This window comes from Scleropages formosus, chromosome 12 (genome assembly GCF_900964775.1).
Source record: "Scleropages formosus chromosome 12, fSclFor1.1, whole genome shotgun sequence".
NCBI lineage: Eukaryota > Metazoa > Chordata > Actinopteri > Osteoglossiformes > Osteoglossidae > Scleropages > Scleropages formosus.
In genome coordinates, this window is record NC_041817.1 from 6,004,983 (window position 1) to 6,023,159 (window position 18,177).

The 18,177-nt window shown below is 43.9% G+C and overlaps 1 protein-coding gene across 7 annotated transcripts in view; it reads left to right on the plus strand.

Moving 5' to 3' along the window:
* Window positions 1-18,177, plus strand: part of fbrsl1 (fibrosin-like 1) — a 288,927-nt gene that overhangs the window by 62,682 nt on the left and 208,068 nt on the right. For all 7 annotated transcript variants that reach the window (XM_029256595.1, XM_029256593.1, XM_029256594.1 and 4 more), the window contains exon 2: window positions 11,609-11,812. In XM_029256595.1, the coding sequence (XP_029112428.1) occupies window positions 11,609-11,812 (204 nt within the window). The remainder of the gene's footprint in view (window positions 1-11,608; window positions 11,813-18,177) is intronic.

Sequence of the window (18,177 nt, forward strand, 5' to 3'; positions counted from 1 at the left end):
CTACTTTTACAGCTCTTGAATGGTTAAGAACTCCAAGCTGCATTCTAAATAACTGTATTTGTGGTTCTGTTTCCTGGATACTACATTTACATTTATTCATTTAGCAGATGCTTTTCTCCAAATTGAAGTACATCTCTGCGAAAATACGTTGCGTTCTGTCCTCTGACATTGTGACACTCAACGCTGGCATTTACACCACAGCAAAAGGAGTAGTGGTTAGGGCAGCTACTTTTGGATCCCAAAGTCACAGGTCCAAATCCCTGCTCCTGCTGTAGTGCCCTTGAACCAAGTACTTACCCTGAAATGATACCCCAAAGATTGCCCAGCTGTATAAATAAGTAAATAATAATAAGTACCTTAACACTATAAGTTCCTTTTCATAAATAAGAAAGTGTCAGCTAAATGAATAAATGTTATGTAAATGCTGGCCTGTTGTCTGCACAGATTCTGGTAAATAGATAGGTAAATGAATGCTCTGTCTTTGCCCACCCAAGGGAACGCCAACCTCAAAGTGACCTCTTCCCTCAAATATTTGCAGAGTTTATATTTTAAAGTAGCTGCGTGAAATCCAGCAGCTGCCTCGTAGTCTGGAGACTTCTGGTTGGGCGTGTGCTTCCCGGTAGCTGGGGGGCGGGGGTTGGCACTAAGGCAGGCAGCTGAGCGAGCACTGATGGATGTTCTTTTAATGTCCACGTAATGGTTGAAGGCATTTTGAAGGAATAGCCAACATGGTTTGCAATTAGTTTGACGGGACAGGGCTTGCCTGGATTCGCAAGGAGCTGCTGCATGCGGCCTGAAGTCACCTGAGAGCCTCCGAGTCCCAACTCTGCTGTGTCCGGGCAGGATCCTTGGGTCATGGCCATCTCATTCGGCACCCGCTGGGTCATGTGGACTGGCAGTCTGGACTCAGCCGTATGAAGGCCTGGGGACTGAACCAGGCTCTGTGGGGGGGGTGGGGGTTGAATTCGCTTGACCCCCCCCCCCCTTTTAAATTAATTAGGACTGCTGAGTTGTGCACACCACTGCCAAGGGCACGTCTCTGACTCTGCATTCCTGTCAGATTCTACTGCCGACACACGAAACTCGCTTACCCCAATGCTTTTCTGTCTGGACACGCTGAGCTCTGCCGTCGAAGATGACTGCCTGCCGATCTCCACCTGACTGACTCATTGGCGTCAGTTTCTCTCTCGTAGCTAAACAGGCTCAAACGACTTATCTTTTGGCTTCGAGAGCGCTTGGCAAGTACGAGCATATCCATCACACTTAATGTCGATCAAAGTGTACCGTTTGTCTTGCCAGCTACTTCTTTTAATCTTGAAACTGATCCTCTCTGTTGCCTCTGATGTAAATTATGAGGATGTATATTTAGGGCGAGGAAAGCAACCGTCATTCATTGTAGATCCTGGCTGTGTTACCTCCAGGTTGCTATGTTGGGAACAGGTGTCACCTACCCTAGGTACTGATAATATCACATCTACTCTGCATATCATGTATGAGCAGGAAGGGATTTATGTTAATTTCAATATTAATTTTCTTCATGGATTAATGGACCATTAGTAGCCCGTGTTTCTGTTCCTCTGCGTTTTGCTGCTGGGGAGTAGTTAAGTAATGGTTCTACACTGTGAAGCCAGTGTGACAGCTGGCTTGAGGCATCAGGGAAATGGGCCTGCATCAGTGCTCGCTTAGTTAGCAGTCCTGCCAAACGTGGTAGGGGGTGGGGGGACGAGAGGCTGGAGCGGCTGGCGGAAAACTGCCATTGGACCACACATATGCCCCATTCGGTCTCTTTCACTGTACCTCCATTCGGGCTGGGCTCCCCTCAGCCTTGGAGCACAAGCAGGTGGCGGGAAACCGTTCAGCCGACTTTTTGTGCCTGTTGTTCTATTAACGCTTTTCGTTTGCCGCACAAAGACTCCCTTAGCGATATACACAGCAGCACCGTTTGGCAGTTCCGACTCTTGAACAACAGCTTGGTGGACTCTCTGGGGTTGGCGGGTTCTCTGGGTCAGGAGGGCTTTCTGAGATCAAAAGTCTCTCTGAGATGGGCCACTTTTGGAAGTCTGTCTCCAGTCTTTTTGGTAGAATCCAGTAGTGTTTTTCAACTAAATTCCTTCTTGATTGCACACTAATTGATGTCTTCTTTTCCCTGTGAACTTTGTTTCATGCCCTAATGGTTAGCGCCGCTTAAGGACCGCACAGTGAATTAGCTTCGTTCAAAATATATACAGCATTTTTTTGAATGGGGGGGAAAAGGCTGTATCCCAACAGATTGGCCAAGTGTTATTAAACTGTGGACAAATTCAAGCTCAATAAACATTTAAAAAAATCATATTCCTGCAGCACCATTTGTCTGGAATGCATGAAATAATTAAGAGCATATTGCCAAAACAAACGTGCTAGATTGACTTTAATGGATTCTTCGGTTTAATTAACATTTCTCTTTTTAAATTGTTCAGTTGTGGAGCTAAAAGAATGAATTGATCTGAAAACCAGTTAGTCAGATGGTGCACAGTTGTTTTGTGTTTGTATTTACAGTCATGTTCTTTTGTGAAGCTTCCTGTGTTATCTTGTGTATTTTTCCACGCTGCAATTTCTCAGTGTATGTTTTTACATTTTCTTGGGAGGTGTAAATTCACAGTGTAATTGTATTTCTATCTTATATGTATTTAATACGTTTCATACATGTTGCTTACTTTATGTCATACCATTATTGAGTGGAAAGTTCTCTTTGAAATGAGAGTTCTGCTTATTTCCGCTGTCTTTCTTATTTTAATTATGACGCCCTGGCACACCTGAACAGTGTCACCTTAGTTTACATCTCTTTTTAGTACTTCATTCTCCAGTGGCACTGTAACATTTGCAGCTCAGGCAGGTTTTGGTCAATTTTCACTGAAAGATTTTTAGCTATTGTAAACGCATTCTTTGTAAATCCAGCATAATGTGTTACACATCCCAGATATTAGCAGATGTGAAACCAGTTTGTTTGACAATCATTCTCTGCTGCGTATTCAAGTTGGTGACAGAAGCAGTTGGGCTCCTTTGCTAGCTGTATGAATGCTAACTGAATGAACTCGTCTTTCCTCTTACAATATGAGAAGACACCGTTCTTTGTTATAGTCAGGACTGACAAGTGTCTTGATGTGCTATTTGCATTGTCTGCATAAATAAAAACACACTTGGATTTCAATAAACAATGGTTTTCTGCTGAAAAATGCTTTCACGGTAAGCTGCCAAGAACAGCAAACCTCAGTCTGTGACGTCCAGTTTCCAGAGAGCCATCTTTTACAGGGGGATCTACATCTCGTACGTTACCTGTATGAAAGGGGGCAGTGTTGGTGCCTGCCAAACTAGTGCTATTTTGAAGAACACCTCATCAGTGGTGCTTGGAGCAGTCTGGGCAAATTTTGTGCCAGCTGCTTGAATGACGGCAGCTGTCCACGCATTCATGGTCCTGTTTTGATCCCCCCCCCCATGCATACAACATGTACAGTGAAAATGTCTGATTCTGTGCCCTGAAATGCTGGGAACTGCCAACATCGATTGCCTTCCCTTCTGACCACTTATCCTGTGAACATGGAGTCGGCAACCAGCGACACTGCGGTGCCAGGTGCGAGATCAGCCCGTTTTGTTTACGAGAAGGCCCCGACGAGATCCCTCCCTGCTGCCGGTGGGTGTTGCGCTCTGACCGTGGGGATCTCTGAGTGGTGAAGTGGCCAGGTGCCAGCACCTTTGTTAGACATAATAGATAGCTTTCCAACAAGTGGCACTGCTGATCTGCTTAAGAGGGGATTAGGTGGTACTCAATGGTGCGCAATTATATGCAAGGCACCTCTTAGTTCTGCTGTCCCCTGAGAAAAAGGTAGTCACTCTTTTCTCTGTAGCATCCATGCTGTGCGGTAATTGCTGCGCTTTCATATTTTGGTTAATGGCCTCTACTGGTAATTGCTGTGCTCATTGACCTCCTAGTTTGGTAGGAAAGTGTGTGTTAACTCTGCAGTGGTGGCCCGATACATTAAACTTAACATGTCTGTGGTGTCATGGTGTTTTCGTTCTCTTTCCAGGTGTCACTCAGGGGTCAAAGCCTCCTGGTGCCTTGGAATAATCTAATTGACTGCCAGCTGTCGGTCATGCTGACAGCTGCGGATGGCCTGATAGCGACGGCTGCTGATTTGTTTTTATGTCCCACGGTTCTGCGTGTATTTTGTTCAGCGAGCATGCATTTGTGAGCGAGAGAGTCTCAAATGGCCTGACAGACAGCCTCTTCCCCAGTCGAGACAGGCAACACGGCGATTTCACTGTGGTCCCTGCAGATTCAGTGAGGCAGAGAAGGTCCCCGTCCTCATGCGCACACTTTCCTTTTGCCACCTCATTTCAACTCCCCCCCAGCATCCCCACGCACTGCAAAACTCAACTTTTTCAGATTTGATTACGAGAGATGAACTCTGGAAGAGCATCAGGATCTTATCTCCAGCTGGTAATGTACTGTAACTGACACAGAGGCCCCAAAACAATCTGTTCATTATTACATGTATTCATCTCAATATGCAAAAGCCGCCAGGACATGTCTGTGATGAATATAAAGGCAGCGCATGTAGGAGACTCCCTTATTTCCTTTGTTTAAGGCTGTGCTGTGCCTGTCGCTTCAGAAACTCCACAGGGTCCTCCTCAGATTTCCTCCAGATTTTTTCTTAATAAAAACCATCCCCATTCCCCCCACCCCTAAAAATCCAAGGGAAACTTACTCTGACAGTCCTCTGAGCAGGCTGACCTTATTGTGCTCTTGAGTTTAATTACTTGGGTGCCCCTTTGTCTACCTCTCTGTGTAATTAACTGCACAGTGTGAGGAAGTGTTCGGGATGGTGAACGGGTGTCTGTGTGTGAGTGAGAGTGAGTGAACAATGATTCCAGGTCTGTGCTAGCAGTGTTTTCATATCTGCAGGGGGATGGGTACTTTTGTTTTTTAAAATTTAAAAAAATTACAAATTTTCTTCTCAGAACATTCACGCATGGGTTTTTCTCCTGGTGGAGGACGAGAATGTCGTGCTGCGTTGGGGTTTAAACGTGTAAACCCTCTGGAGGCAAGCTCCACAGGCAGGGAGCTCCTTCAATGCTGAAGGGCCTTGAAAAGTTCTGTCCCATTGGTGCGTTTTCTTCTCCAGATTTAAAAGTGGTTCAGGTAAACTACTGCTTCTTTGGTTGTGCATGAATTGCCTTTCCGCTGAACGATTGGTTTGAGTTTGAATGTAACAGTAATTGTTCCCTGGTCCAATAGAAGCTAACACCCATTTCGCACTGGGTGGGTAGACTTGTAAGAAGCAGCTTTTTTGGGAAATGTGTCTTTCTTTCCTCTTCCTTCATACTGCTAGTGAAGTGCTTACAAGTGCTTGCAGAAATGTGCCAAGATTGGGTATTGGCTTTTCATACGGAACATCTGCGTTAGGATGGAGCACTCGGGGAAATTCATGTGACTAACCTCAAAGGGGAACGGTCCCGAATGGAACTAACAGCTTGAAAAAAAGCATGTCTTTATCATTTAACATTTATGCTGGAATTCTCAGTGCAAGAGTGTGATCCATCATCCAGCAGTGCTTCAGATGTATGACTGAGAAGGAGAGTGGAGTTTTGCTATGGTGTGGTCTGCAGGTGAATTTGCAGAGGTGAGATGCTTGGAGGTAAAAAGATAGAGGTCAGAAATAAGCAAGGTGGTAAAGAGGTGTGATGGGGAGAAACTGGAATATTGACCTTGTCTTTCTCATGTTGCCACTCACCTTCATTCTGGTAAAGCAGTTTCTCACACTCCTTTTCACTTCTGCTATTGAATTCAGAGGTAGGCAGTTAAGCCCCATATGATTCTGAGTACTAATCGACCCTCTAAAGGGCCTTGATTTTTGGCCATAAGGAGTCAGTTCAAGAAGGGAGACCTGCTGCTGGATGCTAAGCTGCCTAAGCTTAACTTGAGTTGAAACTGCATAAAACCTATGCAAATCTGAGACCTATACTAAGCAGCAAATTCTCCTCAATGCTTCATGAAAAGGCTCAAGACTCACATCTGCAAGCATTACTTTATTCCAGAAGCACTGAAAGTGTACTACTTACTGTCCGCTAGTCACTCATCGATCAGGTGTTGACTGACTCCAGCACAGCTCAGTTCAACCCTTTATGGTCACGTCAAACTCCACATGGTTGATTGTAGGGGTGTTGAACTGTGTGGTCTTAAGTTTCTAAAATGTTAAACAGTATGAAAATTATTTTCTTGCTAAAATCACATCCTTGTTTTTCAAAATCTTTGTTCATTTGTTTTCTTTTTCATTGACTGAAGAAGAGGTTAGTGTGATAGTAGAGCAGTATCTTCTCTGGTGATCCATTTCTGTTGCTAGGGAATGCAACTGGGAATTTCCTTCTTTCCCTGCCAACTTAGGACACAGTGTTTAGAAGAATGTGTATAAGAGCTTGTGAGTTGGTGGCTCTCTTACTTCTTTGTGGGAGACCTAACAGTAAAGCTTTTTTGGGGGGCGGTGCAGTGGGCCAGGGCTCAGAGGATTAAAGGAGAATACAGAAAGCTTTTAGTCTCAGCGGGAGGAAAGTTCGCAGTCTATCGGTGTTCCTGTGAAACGGAGCTGTTTGCAAGGCAACACTTGAGACTAGCTGACAGTTACTACGACTGCAGCGATGGTTTAGGATCGCTTGGCAGCCAGGAATGCTGGCAGCATGAGCCTGCCTGGTGCTGGGTTTCTGTATCAGGATCTGGCTCGTCAGATGTAGGGTATCCTCCGAGCAGATTGCAGCCATTTTGTAGGACTGTTGGCTGCAGGCTGACAGCATGGTGGGTACAGGATCATTTAGGGTGGTTGAAAGCATAAGGGTCACAGAATTGGACTGCTAGTTTAAGTCCCGGGATTTGACCTGCTTGGATACCCTTTAGCTAAATACTTTGTTTGTGTTCTGAATTGCACACTGTGTAAGGAATTTAAGACGGAATGATTTGCTGAGGAATTAAATTATGTTGTGAAGGACTCCTAGCTCAGGGGTCTTTCACCCGCTCCACTTTGAAAGCTGTCATTCCTCAGCCAGTTTGTCTTGGGCTTTGTTCCTGGTGCCAAGTCTGTAGTGCCTCCCAGCTCCTCTTAGCCACTGGGGCTGAGGTCAGGAGTTAGGCGAGTTGTGAAGGTGGCCTTAACGGTGGCACTGCCGAGTTGTCAAAGCCAGCAAATTGCTTTCGAGTGTGGCCTGCTATTGCGCTGGACTCCCCGGCATCACAGGGCATATACCATCATTTTTCCTGGCCAGATGGCATCAGGCTGGGGCACATTCCAGTGTTCCATCTAAAAATGGAAAATAAGAAGTTACACTAGAAGGAGCAAAAAGAAAACTACAGTGTAAATGACATCACTTGTAGTCCTTCACTTTCAACAAACATGACTTTTGACAGCCCAGACCTAGGACAGTTGACCCATCAATATTATTCTATTATTCTTCACTCCCAGAGTTTGGTCATAACATCTGATGAGGACCATTCTATCTGGTGTGCAATAACATCAACTGGCCGCACTGCTGCAAGGCACCATATTCCTTATTTATTCAGTCAGTGTGTCTATCGGCTATTGATATTTTTACAGAAATATTGTTTTATTTATAGAAGGGTTAATTTGTGATTCCATTCAAGTCATTTTTTTATAAAGGTTAGCAAGCAAAAACATGAATATTTCTGATGGTGCAGAAAAGAAAAAGTGAAAGAAAGATATACTGTACTTATTCTATATTAGTGTTATTTTATCATGAATGATGTTTGAAATCAGTGAAAAATATAAAAAAAACCCCTTATTATCGTATTATGATTAGCAGTCATGCTTGCTGATTGTTTATATATCCTTATGCTTTATATAATACCGCATAAGGAGATTTGCGACCTTTGAAGAAGTATAGCATTCCTGGAAATAGGTGGAAATCTAACCCTACTCAGTATTTTGTTGAGACTAAGGAGTGTTTATTTAAGCAGAGAGGTGCTTCACTTTCCCAGGAGCTTTCTTGGAAGCCAGGTTTTATGAGGGTAATGTTTGTTTCTGAAGTCATGTTCTGTTTATTAATGACTTTCCATAGCTAGTTGAGGTTACTCAGAAATACATTGGCAAAAACAAGACTGCTGTGTCTCATTGAGGCATCCTTCCTTCGCATCTTTACCAGCTGATATGAGATAAAGGTATCAATCTTGACTTAAAGGAGTATTTATGGGAGTTAGAAGTAGCATGAAATTGCATCAATGTCGGAACACAGCAGATGCTGAGCTATGGCAGGTCCCATATTAAATCAATATGATCTAAATCACACCACTCCGGATGATTTACCTAATCTTTAATGCGTGTCAAAACATTCCCCTGTTTACACATAAATCCTGTCTTGTTTGTTCAGAGGGACTAAGTATTTTTGGAAACGCAATACGAATTTCTCACTTTGGGAGCAACTTGCTGGCGGTGATAATTTACACTATAAAGGTGGCTGTCTGACGGTTTCCTGTCAAGGAGCCGCTGCTGGTGGATGAAATACTTTAATGGACCAGCGGCGCACTCAGGCAGCCCCGTCTCCCCGAGAGAATTTGGAGTCCGGATCAAACTCGCCTTGCAGACAGCACTGAGAATTTCCACTGTTGTTTTCAGGACAGGGGCCTAAGCAGTGTGGCTGGTGGAAGGGGTGCCCTTGAACCCCCTGACTCCTCAATTTATCAGTCACTGTGGCTAACACAACAGACATGTGGTACATAGGCAGATGACTGTGATCTGCACCTGGGAGTTGTTCCTGGGAGGAGGAACATATCAACTTTGATGGGCTTGAAAGGTTGCCTTTGTGTGTCTGCACATTTTTATTTGACTTCTTCATTAGAAGCTCTTCAGGGATTCTGAATTTTAAGGGCCATCATCCTCCGGTGCACTTACTACGCAAGACGCTGGGTACAGATATGGGACTTATGCCTGCACTCCATGAGATCGCATGTGTTTGTATTTCTTTTACTAAGTTTTCCAAAATAAAAGGTTGTCCATTCGGAAAAAGTGCCCCTGAAAAACCAATAGCATGAGTGGAAATGATTTTTTTTTTTTTTTTTTTTTTTCTTTTTTGAGGAAGTCCAGATCACAGTCCGTGATTTCTTGGAGCATCTCCACAGGCATTTTGCTGCAACAGTACATGTATAAAAACAGGATAAATGATGAGGATATATGAAAATGTCAAATTGAACTTCTTAAACCTCCTATGTAATTACCACATGTGGAACGATAGGCACTTTGCAAACCGGTCTTTCCTATTGAAGGAGAGGCACTATTGAGCTGCCTTGTTAAGACCCCCATCATGGCTAATGCTCATGCAGAAGAGAGGAACCCATGTGGCCAGGGTAGAGGGTGGGGGTGCAGATGCAGAGCTTTTGTGAATACATGAATTTTGGGCAGCTCATCGGCCACCCTGCCATCGATTGTTACAATGCTATGGTGACGGCATGCTTTCCGCTGGCTTAAATCTGGTATGACAGTGAAGCGCTGCTGGCTGTTGCCATGGCAACATGCACTCATTGTGCCCATACGAGAAGTCTCTAGTCAGAATACATACCAACAGCATAGGTGTTAGGTCCAATTCCCCCCTTGTTCAGTAAACTGAATATGATGTGGGATCCAGTCCATCCTGTTAGCTAAACTGAGTGACATCGGCTGACTGCATTCAAACCATAAGATTATACATCTACAGACAAAATAGCTCATTGAAAAGCTTCTATTTTGTGTTTCTACTCCGTTTCCCTTAAAGACTCGATCAGATGATCCCTAACAATTTGCTCCACGTCTTGCATTTTTTGCCGTTTTCCACCAAAGTCTCCCAGGTGGTATCCAGTCTTTGTTTCTTCCAGATTAGAGGTGATGCTCTAATCTTCACTTTTTTTGTCCCCCTTTTGTCTTTTTATTTTTTCCTGTTTCAGTCATAAAATATATAGACATTACCTTTGCATAGGTAGCTGTAATCTGAATCTGGTAAACTGCTTGCACTGATAGTGTTGGCTTTCCAGGCCAGAGCTAATTGTTGGAAGTCCAGGGAGCCATTCATCTGGGTGAAATCCCTTGCCAGGTCTGTCAGTCTCATCCTAATTGATCCCAGAGATAATGCTAAGAGTGTTGATCAGACATGCTTATTAGCAACTCTGTGTGAGGTGGGACAGGTTATGTAAAATAAATACCTTCGCACAAGCACTCTTTCATCACAGTAATGAATATTGATAATGCTGTGCTGGCAATGTTGAGTCAAGATCCCAAGTGGTGTACGCATGTATGATGGAGGTGCTTCTCCTGACCTCCACATGCAGATTGCATCGTTCGGTTCTGCACCGTGTCCTTAAAGGATCTTTCTGGGTTAATGAATTGCATGACAAACGGCAGTGCCGTCTGGTCTCATGAGAAATTAATGAGGATGTCATAGAAACGGAGGTGAACTGTTCTGGAGTCGCCGCAGAATGTCAATACGGTGTAATTAAAGCCCCTCGTCAAAGTCGGGGCGGCAGGCGAGTTATAAACAGTCGGCCGTTTTTTCGGAAGCCACTGTTTGTTAGGAGGCAGCCGTGTGTCGGGTTTCTCGATTGGACCCTCATGTTTATGCATTTATGTTTTTTTATGCGCGTTCTGTTTACCGCTGAAAGCCAAGATGAAAGCTTCACCCGTGCACCTTTGTGCATTGGTGCTGTTTTGTTAACCCTAATGTAAATCGCCATCTGGTGCCTTCGCCAGCCAATTATTTGAATATTCAGATTGATAGCTCCACAAGGGCCGGCTCGAGCTGTCTGGAATAATTTGGCCTCGCAACAGGAAAACAGATGTTGAAATTTGAACTAATAATTCCGCGTTGGAGCTCCATGTAGGTCCTCGAGCAGCAACCCCCCCCCACCCCCAGGTCAAACAGTGCTCCACTGCGATTTTGAGCTTGGCTTATCCCAGTGGTGCTCTTCACAGGTGTCTAAACGGTGTCATTTGACTGTCGCCTCTCTAAGTTTCTCAGTGCCATCATGCCACCAGCGTTAACCAAGGCTTAACACTCGGTGTGACATGCAGCTGCCTTTCCACACTATTTAAAGGCAGAAGAACATTATGAAGCGTCCCACTTTTGTTTCAGAGGCTGGCAGTCCATCGGGTTTCATTGAGTACAGAGCAGGAGCCATGCAGTCGCTCGGATGTAATTAACCTTCTTTTATTACGTATAGGAGCAACAGGTGAGGTAGTGGTTAGAGCTGCTATCTTGCGCTCAAAGGACCCAGGTTTGAATCCCATCTCATAAGGTAGTACCCTTGAGCAAGGTCCTTACCCTGAATTTTTATGGTACACCCTACCCAGCTGTATAAATGGGTAAATCATTGTAAGCAGCTTCACATTGTAAATTTCTTTGCAGAAGAGCATCAGCTGAGTGAATAAATGTAAGTTACTTTTGGGAGAAGTGTCAGTTTTACTTTAAAAAAAAATAAATGTAAAAAGGTATGAACAGAACCTGTCACTAACAGAAGTTTTGTAACAGTCCTTTTCTGCGGTTCCTAGTCTTTGTGTGTCTCACACCACTTTCCCTCTGGTTTGTCCCATTTTCTTTGGTGGTAAAGAAGAAGAAGGGCACTTTGAAGACACAGGAGAAGAAGGAGGCGTGGGAGAAGCAGGTGGTGAAGAGAAGGAGAGAGGTGGAGAACAGCGTGCCCGCAGGGACTCCGGAAAATGGTTTTGGCACCCATGGGACCGGCCAGGAGCAGGAGCAGGACCGCGGGAAGGAGCGGCTGAAGAAGAGGACGTACTCCAAGAAGAATAAGCAGGTCTGTGCAAGGGTTTTATTGTTTATGGGACATTAAAGCACAGTGCAGGTTTAGAGTAAGGTTTGTGAGTGACTCCACTCCTCACGCAGTCAGCTTCCAGGTGTGTCAGAGTTATACGTAACATTTTTTTTGGGGAACAGAAATAAACTAACGTCTGCTCCGATGTTACACAAGGCTGTTTACAGGGAACAAGCGATAATGACTTTGAAAGCAGTAATTCCTTTCAAATTGGACTAAATCCTAAATAACAATTTTAGGTTTCATTGTTAGCGGGATACTAGTTAGTTCAAATTATTGGAACATTTGTACTCATTAAAGCATTTAAGTCTTTTGTTTTGTTAAGAAGTCAAATGGAGGCTTGCAGCACAAATGCATTTATCTCACACCAATTTCACAACACACATTATGCATGATATTGTAACACACATTTATTTCTGGGGAGCATTTCTATAGCCATATACCCAGCCGTGACTTGACGGAATTTGCGTTCATATCTTTGAGATATGGAATTGGCCTGCTGCTTTATCCGATAGCTTGTCGTGTCTATATAATATGTTTGTCCAACACTGAACAAAAACTCGTCTGACTGCCCCACTCGCTGCAGGCAGACCGTTTTCATCTCTGCCTCAGCATTTTATAGCACATACACGGCGGCCGGCAATGAGGAGCTTTGGAGAAAATCTCTCGGGGAAACAAAATTGGAAACAATAACAGCAGCATGGATCAGCCGTGGTTCTGTGGGCACGATGACAGCGCTGCAGAAAAAAACTTGGAGGGATGTATCTACGTTCGGCCACAAATAGGGGAGCAATTTCCAAAACACCCAGGCTGCTGCACACCATGATGGAAATGATTGTGACACATAGGCAGAGCAGAAATGAAAATCAATAAACGGGAAGCAATTGCTGACCAGCTGTGAACTCTGTGGAGAGGAGGGCACGAGGTCAGAGAGGGTCCCCTTTATTGGTTTACGTCATGCAGTGACTTGGGGATCCCTTGCAGATGTGGCCCAAATACATTCTGTTGTTGCTCTATTAATATGAGTCGAGGTCATGGGTGCAGAATTACTACCTTAATCTCAGACACTGTTTTATTTGGCATGGAGTTCCAAATAGAAGTGTACACCGATATGAAATCTGCTGTCCAACTTTTGAAATAAGTATCTAATATGACCAGAGTTCCAGTTTTCGACCCTTGGATTTTATCATAATTTTGAGTAATAGTTTTAGTATTTAGCATGGAAGGATTTTAGTACTTTTACTGCTATGCTCCCTGCTCCTGGGGTAGACTATTACTCCACAGTTAGCCATCAGCAACTGTGCTTTGGCACTAAACTGAGACTCAGATGGGAGCTTAAATTGAGACTCTCTTCAGGAGAAATATCAATGGCGGCGAGACTCATTCTGCGAGATGGACCGCAGTGGAGGTGTCAGAATATAGATCTCCCTCTCTCCTCACCCCGGCTAGCATTCACTTCCAAGTCATCTTATCTGCTCTTCTTAAACTGGCTCCCGCCACTCTCTGGGAATTCAATGCATATAAAACACCGCCATCCGCGCGGAGCTGAGTCTGATGAGAGCCTTTGTATTTTATCTCTGCCTGAAACATCCTTGGCAGCAATGTAAACAGTGGATATTATAGCCCCTGTGGGTGTTTATCATCTTTTTTTCTTACCACCGGCAAGTTATTTTCTTCCTGGATAAAATACCAGTGCCCTCACACGATATGCAGAGAGAGCATACTTATCGCTATTATTTTTTCTGTTTCTTTTGTAGAGTTGTTTCTGTGCCATTAAGATAATCATGTATTAAAGGACCTGAGGTAAAGAGACTTGGAAGAGCATTAGCCACTCCAGCTACACAAGACTTCTAGTCGCATCATCCCTTGTCCCATACCGTTCACCGTGGACTCACACTACTGTGTAACAGCTAAGAAACGGTACAACAGCTGAGCAATTTACAGAACTTGTTGCAAGCAAAACACATTTATTGTCCATTCTGTTAGGTACACCTGCCTTGTAGGACCTTCTTCTGCCTCCAGAACAGTATGGATTCAGCAATAAGGTGCTGGCCACATTCCATAGGCTTGTTGCTCCATGCTGGAGGAGGCCATGTCTGAAATGCTGGAACCAGTTTGGCTGGCCCCAGGCATACCCTGTTCAAAATCACTTAGGTTACATGGCTTGTCCATTTCCGCATTCATTTGATCAAGAATTGGACCTCGTTACTCCGTTTCCATGTTTTATGTTCTGAGTCACATCCATGTGACTCCTAAACTGGGGGGTGAGCTGTATGTGTAAGCAGCCAGTTATACCTAATAAAGTGATCCATGAGTTCATTCACCTTCTGATGCTCATTAGGACATCAGCAGCTTCTGTGAATCCATAGACTGCTGCAATAGTACTTGCATGGTGTACTTACCTGGTGCTCGCTATTTGAAGAAACTTTAATGTAAAATCATGGGCACCATCACATAATTGCATACAAGTGTAATATAATTGCCTGTTTTCAGGGAAAGTCCTCAAGCCTCAACGGTGTTTGTTTTAGCCCCGAGTGCTGTAGCACTCTGTGGGTGACATTCCCTCCACTTAATCCACACCACATGCTGGCCCAGATAAGAGCCGCAGAGTAGTGGCGATGCTGATTTTTAGAGACCGGCATGTTCGTTGTACTCGGAGAATGGTGGCCATTGTGGTAGAATGGCCTTTGGCGTGAGCAGCACAACACCCCCGGTTACAGTCCTGCTGCACTCACACCTAGTCTGCGGTACGCATACAAGCAAAGTGCGCTTAACCACGACTTGTCAGAACCACCTCTACTGGAGGCTTACAAGCGTCGTTGGAACCATCTCGACCAGTGGTGTAACAGGTTGTCAGTTACAAGGGGGAACAAAAAATGTTACCAGTACAACAATACACCCATTTGAGTTTGGAGGATTTGCTGTCATCAGAAGTTTCATTTCATACCACACACACACATTTTCTGAACCGCTTGTCCCATGCGGGGTTGCGAGGAACCGGAGCCTACCCGGCAACACAGGGCATAAGGCCGGAGGGGGAGGGGGAGGGGACAGACCCAGGGCGGGACGCCAGTCCGCCGCAAGGCACCCCAAGTGGGACTCGAACCCCAGACCCACTGGAGAGCAGGACCCGGTCCAACCCACTGCGCCACCGCACCCCCCCATTTCATACCAATGTTTTGAAAATGAATGCAGTCACTGTTCAGCACATGTTGCCTCCATTTGTACTTCCCCCCCCACTAGTTTCATGCTTCACTTTTATTCTATTAGCAGACACTTTTCTCCAAAGCCACTCAGTGTTAAGCTCCTTATAATTATTTACCCATTTATACAGCTGGGTAATTTTATTGAAGTAATTCAGGGTAAGTACCTTGCTCAAGGGTACGACATCTAGAGGTAGGGATCAAACCTGCAACCTTTGGGTCCCGAGGCAGTGGCGCTAACCACTGTGCTATCAGCTGCCTCCTTTGTTTTTACACTTCCATTCCACTTTTTGTGTTAAAGGTTGAATTGATACATATATACTGAGTATTGTGTCTATGTTGTTGTGAGGTTTTAAAGTATATGTTATATGAAGGTTTTCAAAAGAGCAGGATGAAAAACAGTAAAAAGCCATACAGCATAATATACTATTTAATGAAGGAATTACTATCATTTATGAGAAATCACCTCACAAAGAGTTTTCCAGGGACACATTACCTTTCTAAGGATTCTGTAGACTGTTGTACTCAAAGGAGTAACAGTGTACATAAAGATTGGGGCAGCTGATAGCTTAGTGGTTACAGCTGCTGCATTTGAATTCGAAGGTTGCCGGTTCAAATGTTATCTAAGTGCTGTAGAAGCCTTCAGCAAGGAACTTACCCTCAGTTGCTCCATTGAAATTACCCAGCTGTATAAATGGATAAATAGTTGTAGGTAGACTAACACTGTAAATCACTTTGGAAAAAAGTATCAGTTAAATGAGTAAAGGTGCCATGAACATAGATATTTTCTTCTTGATCACTGGGTAGACATATTTCCATTATACCTAGTGTCTGCCAACACCGGCGTTGCATGGGACCACTCTGCTCTTTGTGTTGCAGGACAACTCATAGTCCATGTCATTGCATAACCCTTACAATACTGTTAGTCTCAAGTACTGACTAACGGTATTTTAAGGCCAGGAATGCCCCTTACCCCTTCCCTTTGGATCAGGTTGAGAGTGCCCATCCATATGGGTGGCTCGGTTATCAGGGGCTGTCATTGACCTTTACGAAGTTCAGAATACTGGCTGCCACCACTGCTTAGTGAGCCAGTGTGAAACATTTGCAGCTTTAATCATTATCATTCACAAAGATGCCCTTGCACTCGTACCCATTGGGTAGCTCTTCCGCAGATGGCGTCATGACCGATGTGTCTGTGGATGTCGGAGAATCCGCACCTTCTCACAGCTGAAAGTAATGAATATATAATGCTCCATGAGTCTGGCTGCAATCTGGCAGCATATAAATATCATGCTGGAAAGGATGAAGTATATCTATAGTTAGAGAAGCGCTGATCACTAGAGCTGCAGTTCTCAGGTCTGCTCCTGGAGACCCAATGTATTTGTGGTTTTTTGTTTAACTAGAGTAATTAATAATAATTAGCAAAGATCAAGCTGTCGTCATTTAAACAATTCACATAAATTTAGATTAAGAGCAGTAGTTGAGGGCTCACTAATTTGTCTGCCTCTTCAAATACCCATAATGGTGGCAAAATCAGTAAATGTTTACTTTTGCCTTGTAAAATGCAAAAGTTAAATCTCATAACTTCAGATCATCAGTGATTACAACAGATTATATATGCCATCATTCCTATGTGTTCATAAATTGAATATTTTAGATGATTTATCCCTTTACATTTACATTTATTCACTTAGCAGACGCTTTTGTCCAAAGCAACTTCCAATGAACTCTATGTAGTGTTACTAGCCCACACACCTTATTCACCAAGGTGACTACACTGCTAGATACACTACTTACAAGAGGTTATTCACACTCACTTTGTGACACTCACACACTAAGGGGGAACCCGAACAGCATGTCTTTGGACTGTGGGAGGAAACCCACGCAGACACGGGAAGAACATGCAAGCTCCACACAGACTGAGCAGGGATCGAACCCACATTCTCTCACACCACCCAGGCGCTGAGACACCTTTAAGATGAATACTACTTTATTTCATTCTAAGTTTCTGAAATGACAAGATGAAGGGAACATATTTATAAGCATCTGAATTTTCTCCTGATATCCTCAGCATAATGGGTATTGTCCAGCACATACTCTGTTGAGCACAATTTAAAACTCAGCAGAAAAAATGTCAGCTATCAAGTTCTGTTTGAATTACGATGCTGAACAGCTCAATACAAACAATGTTTGCTGGGTCCAGAACCAGCAGACACAGGGGCAGGGCTGAGAACTGCAAGTCTGAACAATTGTTCCGTTTATGTAGAATGATGTTATATAATAAAATATCTTCACGGGCTGATTGCACACAGTTAAGATGCATAATGTTATTATATCAGAAAGGACTTTTGCTTAAAGAGTCCTACCTGACTTCCAACATATTCAATTTTGATCACTTGTATCAGTGGTCTCATTAAGCCTCAAGCAGTGATTCCATGAAGCACTTCTACTTGTTTTTCCCCTACTTTCCTACAGACCCTTTTGTGGTGTTCTGCTCTCTGTGTTGTTCCCTTTGCTATACTACCAAATGAGCAGAATTTTGTTTATGCTGTACATCAGTATAGATAGGTTACTATAACTAAAATGGAAGTAAGTGTGCAATTTTGTTGCATAAGTCCTGCTTACTGCAGCCTGTGACTTGCGAAAATAATGAAAACTTTTGAAAATCCTATGTGGTATGGTGGCAGAGTGAGTAGCATTGCTGCCACACAGCACCGGGGTGGTGTGAGAAGACGTAGGTTTGATCCCCGCTCAGCCTCTGTGGAGTTTGCATGTTCTCCCCGTGTCTTTGTGGGTTTCTGTTGGGTGCTCCTGTTTCCTCCCTCAGTCCAAAGACATGCTGTTTAGGTTTCCCCATAGTGTGTGAGTAACTGAGAGAGTGTGTTCCACTGATGTACGGATGAGTTGTAAGTAGTGTATCTAGCAGCGTAAGTCATCTTGGTGAGTAAAGTGTGTGGGTTGGTAACACTATGTAGAGTTCATTGGAACTCACTTTAGAGAAAAGTGTGTGCTAAATAAAATCATATAAACGTAATAGAATGTCAGCTTTATTGCTGCTGCTTTTTTGTTTTGTTTTTCTTACCGGAGCTTGTGTCATTCAGGGGCTTTCTGTAACTGACCTCTCCGAGAATCTGTATGTGTATT